Here is a 5,359-nt window from a genome sequence, read left to right on the forward strand (position 1 = left end):
TACTTGACAAGACCACTCCGTAATCATGTCAAAACACGGACAAAGCAGGAACTTGTCCAAACCACCAAAGTCACCCCAACGTCCCTGGGTCCTGGCTCCTAGAAGAGACTGCTGCTTCTTCACCAATCCCAGCCTTTGTCTGGTCTTCCCCGCTTCTCGTGTAAGAAGATTAAGACGCCTGATCAGGACTCACCCCTGCTTCCTGACAGCATCCAATCCAGAGCGACACCCGGCTTCCTTAAACGCTCCCCAAAGCACCAGACACAGGCCCCACTGCTACGTGTGGTCCTTCCTGACCCCCTCTCGCTGTGATGCCCCGCGGGTCCCCATGGTACACGGTTGTTCCACTGCAGGTGCTCCTGAGGGGGGGGGGGACGGGGAGATGGAGGGCAGTGATGGCTCCTAGCCAACTTGCACATTTCAACTCAAACACAGTCTCCTCAAAGACACTGTCCTTACCCCTCTGCAGCCTAAGTCAGATCCCCCCTCTCTAATCTCCTTTCAGGAGACCCACCTGGGCTTATAATTACACATCGTTGTAAGTACTGCACTCAAGCCTACCTCTCCCACTAGACTGAGAAGCCCAAGCCGGCAGGTCTGTGTGTGCTGTGCGCCTGCCGCTGGCACAACACTGGGCACAAAGCAGGAGGTCAATAAATATTGGACGGATAGATGGATAAATGGATGAATACTGACCACTGTGTGCCACTGACTTTAAAACAATTACAGGGACTTCCCTGGTGGTGCAGTGGTTAAGAATCCGCCTGCCGATGCAGGGGACATGGGTTCGAGCCCTGGTCCAGGAAGATCTCACATGCCACGGAGCAACTAAGCCCGTGCACCACAACTACTGAGCCTGCGCTCTAGAGCCCGCAAGCCACAACTACTGAGCCCGTGTGCCACAACTACTGAAGCCCACGCGCCTAGAGCCCATGCTCTGCAACAAGAGAAGCCACCACAATGAGAAGCCTGAGCACTGCAACGAAGAGTAGCCCCCGCTCGCTGCAACTAGAGAAAGCCCGTGTGCAGCAACGAAGACCCAACGCAGCCAAAAATAAATAAATAAATATATATTTTAAAAAAAAAAAACAATTACAAATACGAAGGTTAATCAGAGAATGTCAGTAACACAAGAAGAACTGAAGCCGTCTGAGAAGAAATAAGCAAGGTCTGTGCAACCAGGAGGGTAGCAAGGCTTTGCCCCAGCCATGATGGATGGAAGGTAGTAAAGTAAAGGTCATGATTGATAAAGGTGGAGTCTTTTCTTCCATTTCTAACTGGAGCCTGTTTGTGGAGGCAAACGTTATACTCATTTTAGCTTTAGCTGATTTAGCATAAAGCAGTCTAGCACCACCAATACGATACAGTGCTAACGACAGTCCAAACTTTGTTGTTACTCTGGAATTCTTTCAATGGAAATCCTTCGCTGGGTTTGCACATCCTCCACGACTCACAAATTTCACTGGTAATAATATTTGTGCAGCTGTAGTTACAAGACCCTTTCCCTGCATCTGGCACTGAAGGCATCTCCCTGCAAACTCAGATGGCACATTCTGACTGGGCTTTTGTAAGAGGCCATTTCACAGCTAACTGGCTTCATTTCAGTGTTAGAGATTTGATACTTTGCAGTTGTTTTTCAGATCAAAGACTATGTAATACAGCTTTACTGTGTTATCCATCAAGGGAAAAATCCTTATCAGACCCGGTAAGAATGGAAGTATATCAAACTGATAAACTGGACAAATCTTCTGAAAACCAAAGAGATACGGGAGACTGGGGAAGGGGGGTGTGCCTGTGTGTACACACACACCTCCTTCAGAAACAGCACTGTTAGGTGTCTCCACTGGAAGACATGCAGAATAAATTGTTAAATACCTGTACTTCATCACAAATACACTGCTGAAGATGCTTAAGAAAACAGCACGTGATCTTTAGCCCCCAAACTACTACCAGCATCTCAAATCCCACTCTAAACATTTTCATGAACTAAATGACGGCATCCATTTTACTCTTAGCGCCTCAAAGTATTAACACCTGAAATAAATGAAAATCACTTTCGGCGCCCCCCCCCCACACTTTGTAATAGTTACAGTAAAAAAGACTAAGCCGGGCTTCCCTGGTGGCGCAGTGGTTGAGGGTCCGCCTGCCGGCGCAGGGGATGCGGGTTCGTGCCCTGGTCTGGGAGGATCCCACGTGCCGCGGAGCGGCTGGGCCCGTGGGCCACGGCCGCTGAGCCTGCGCGTCCAGAGCCTGTGCTCCGCAACGGGAGAGGCCACAACAGTGAGAGGCCCGCGTACCGCAAAAGAAAAAACAAAACAAAAAAAAACCATTAAGCCTGAACGACTATAAACTGCAGAAGCACTTTCTAATTTTCCTAGGAGGTTCTTGATAATGAAAACAGTTCAGACTTGAATGATAAACAGGTCTGTTTCTTCTTAAACAGAACTCCGTCCTCTCCCCCACTGAGATACAGAAAACAGAGTCCAGCCACGGGAGAAGACATTTGGATCTAACATCTTTTTTTGTGTGCAACCCTTTAGGTGACCCACCCAAAACGAAAGGTGATCAAAACAGCATTTTTGGTTACCTCAGGAGAAACCAATCTGTTGTGAAAGTAACGGGTGATGTTTAAAGTATATACTTCGTTAATGAACTAAATCATCTTATTAGGTGCCAAAGCAAAACAAGAGCGCCAAGCTAAGTGTTCTGCCTTCCATAGAGTAGGAGGGTTTCCTACCTCCTCATTCATTCACTCATTCATTCATTGATTCAATAAATATCTATTTAGGGCCTGCTCTGTGCCAGGTACCAAAGAAAACAGTGCTGAGCAAAACAGTGCAACACAGCAATGTCCCCATGGTCATGGAGCTTACAGTAGGAGACAGAAATGTTAAGCTCAAATAAATATGTAATACTGCCAATTTTTTTAAAGGAGAAAGGGTAACAGAAAGGAACTGATTTAGACTGGGAGTGGTGCAGGGATCAGAGAAGGGCACTGAGAAAAAAGTGACATTGAAGTTGAGAGGCCGTCAGATCGTCACCACTTTGGAAAAGGAAAACGACTTATGGCAAATGACCACAAATGGGATTTGAACTTTGCCTGTCAACAACTGACAGGGTTAAACCTCCCCACTTCCAGTGCATCTGTCTTCACGAGCCTCCCAAGACTGCTGGCCGATCACTGTCTGACTCGCCTACCTAAATCCTATGACCTGAACACAGAAAGGTCTCACTTCACTATGATTTATTATAATCTACAGTCTTCCTATGCTTGGCCTAGAAACACCCTAAAGTAATCTGCCAGAGGCATGAAAACAGATTGGCTGCCAGCAAGAATATTACCTGGGTGAGCCAAACATTAGCGCTAGCACTCTCAAGCCCATTGCCCAATAAAGTGCCAGGTCCTCTGGGCAACGTGGCTCCAATACTCCTGGGTCTATACCAGATGGGACCCAGGGGGCCTCACAGTTAGTTGCCTACTTGGAACTGATCTTCGACCAGTAAATCAAGGACTAAATCACCGTTTCCAGTTCCCCAAGCCTGCAGACTTAGAGGATGTGGGAAGTGGCCTTTGAGCATCACCGAGCGGAGAGCTTGCCAGGCTGGAGGAATGCAGGCTGGCAGAGAGGGGGTCAGGGCTGGGAGGAAGAGGGACGCTAAGGGAGGCGGGTCAGGCGCTCCGGACCCGAGGACCGCACGCCAGGCCGGGTACTGGGGCGTTTCCCGCCCCCCCACCACGTCATCCCCCCGCAAAGGCACCCGGCCCCCGGCCGCCCCGAGACCCCGCGATTCCGGCTTCCCCTGCGGCGAGGCCAGGCGGGCACATCAAGCCCTGCGCAGGGCCCGAGCCCACCAGCTCCTGGTACCTGCGTCCCCAACGCAGAGAAAGGCGCGCCGGGGGCGAAAAAATGGCCAAAACTCTCCCCGCCCACCCGAAAAGCCAACCACACCCCCCGCATCCCTCAGCCCCAGCCGCCCCGGGCCGGCCCCCGCGATCCTCCGCCCAAGCCCCCGCGGGGTTCCCGTCGGCGCCGCTCAGGGACGCGGGCGCGAGTGGGAGTGAATGGGGGTGCGCGACGCAGGCAGGGTGCCCACAGCGGTGTCACCAGCTGGGGCCTTGCTCCCGGGGCGCCCTCCTCGGCTCCGCGGTCCCGGGACAGGCGCGCCGCCCCCAGGCTGAGGTGGGCACCCGGGCGCCCCCCACTCACCCATTGGCGTCGAGCCGGGCCTGGCCGCCGAGGCAGCGTGAAAGTTAGCGGAGGCGGACGCGGGGATCGGGGCGCCGGGACCCGGGCGCGGGAATCGGGGAACCGGGATGTGGGCGCAGGGATAGGGACGCGGCGGCGTCTGGGCCGGCTTCTTCCTTAGTAGCGGCGGCCGCGGCGGCTCAGCGCCGCCCGCTGCTGCCTCTGCTGCCGCTGCTGGCCCGGGGCGACTCCTGCTGCTGCTGTATCGCGGCCCGCTGCGCCCGGTGCTCCCCGCCAGTGGAAATTGCGAAAAAAAAAAAAAAAAAAAGCGCCGCCCAGCCCAGCGCCCGGCAGCCGCGGCCGCGCCGCCCGCACTCCCCTCCTCCTCCTCGTCGTCGTCGTCGTCGTCGTCGTCGTCGTCGTCGTCGTCGTCGCCGTCGCCGCCGCCGCCGCCGCCGCCGCGATGCTCCTGCGGCTCCGCCTGCCGGGGACGCGCGACCGCCGGGGCGGGGGCGGGGCCTTGGGGGCGGGGCCTTCTAGGGGCGGGGCCTTCAAGGGCGGGGCTGGCGCCCGGGGCGTCCCTGTGACGGCTGCGCTCCGGCGTCCCCCTTGCCGCCCAGTGGGGAGGGACCCAGCTCCGCGAGGCCGCCCCCCACCCTCGGCGGCTCGTCTAACGCCCCGGGAAATGCCGCGAGACTCCTCGAGACCAGAGGAGGGGAGGGAGAGGAGCGAGGGGAGCGAGGGGGGGAGGGCGCGTCCGAGTGTAGTGGCACGTGGGAAAGGAGGTGGAAGGAGCCGACCCCGAAGGTGCGATGTGAGGTGGAGGACAGACTGGGGGAGGAGAAACCATGGGAAGGTGAGGGGTCGAACACCTGCTGAGTGTGCTAACAGGTAACCCCGGGGTGTCGAGGCAACCCAGAAGGCTTCACAGAGGGGGCTGTTGGGAAGGAGAAGGGGTTCATCCCATGGAGGGAGAGAAACGCTATTTCCCTTCAGTGCAGCGTGGGTACGGCAGGCCAGGTGCGAGTTCGGCTTGTAGGAGGTGGTGGGATGGAGATGCAGAAAGAGAAACGAAGCCGGTGGGCTGCATCGCCCCACACCGACCTTCATAGGGACCCCTAACCCCGCACCCGAATGCCTGGGTCAGGTGGGGTTCATTGCTCAGCGATGTT

The 5,359-nt window shown here is 55.6% G+C and overlaps 1 protein-coding gene across 2 annotated transcripts in view; it reads right to left on the reverse strand.

Moving 5' to 3' along the window:
- The window catches only part of SH3KBP1 (SH3 domain containing kinase binding protein 1), a 436,506-nt gene extending 432,013 nt beyond the window's left edge, over positions 1-4,493 (reverse strand). For both annotated transcript variants that reach the window (XM_029240519.1, XM_029240521.1), the window contains exon 1: positions 4,209-4,493. In XM_029240519.1, the coding sequence (XP_029096352.1) occupies positions 4,209-4,212 (4 nt within the window). In that variant the 5' untranslated portion in view covers positions 4,213-4,493. The remainder of the gene's footprint in view (positions 1-4,208) is intronic.
- Between the last annotated feature and the right edge of the window lie 866 nt (positions 4,494-5,359).

Source organism: Monodon monoceros, unplaced genomic scaffold (assembly GCF_005190385.1).
Source record: "Monodon monoceros isolate NGI ecotype Baffin Bay Population unplaced genomic scaffold, NGI_Narwhal_1 Super_Scaffold_22, whole genome shotgun sequence".
In the NCBI taxonomy this organism is placed as follows: Eukaryota; Metazoa; Chordata; class Mammalia; order Artiodactyla; family Monodontidae; genus Monodon; species Monodon monoceros.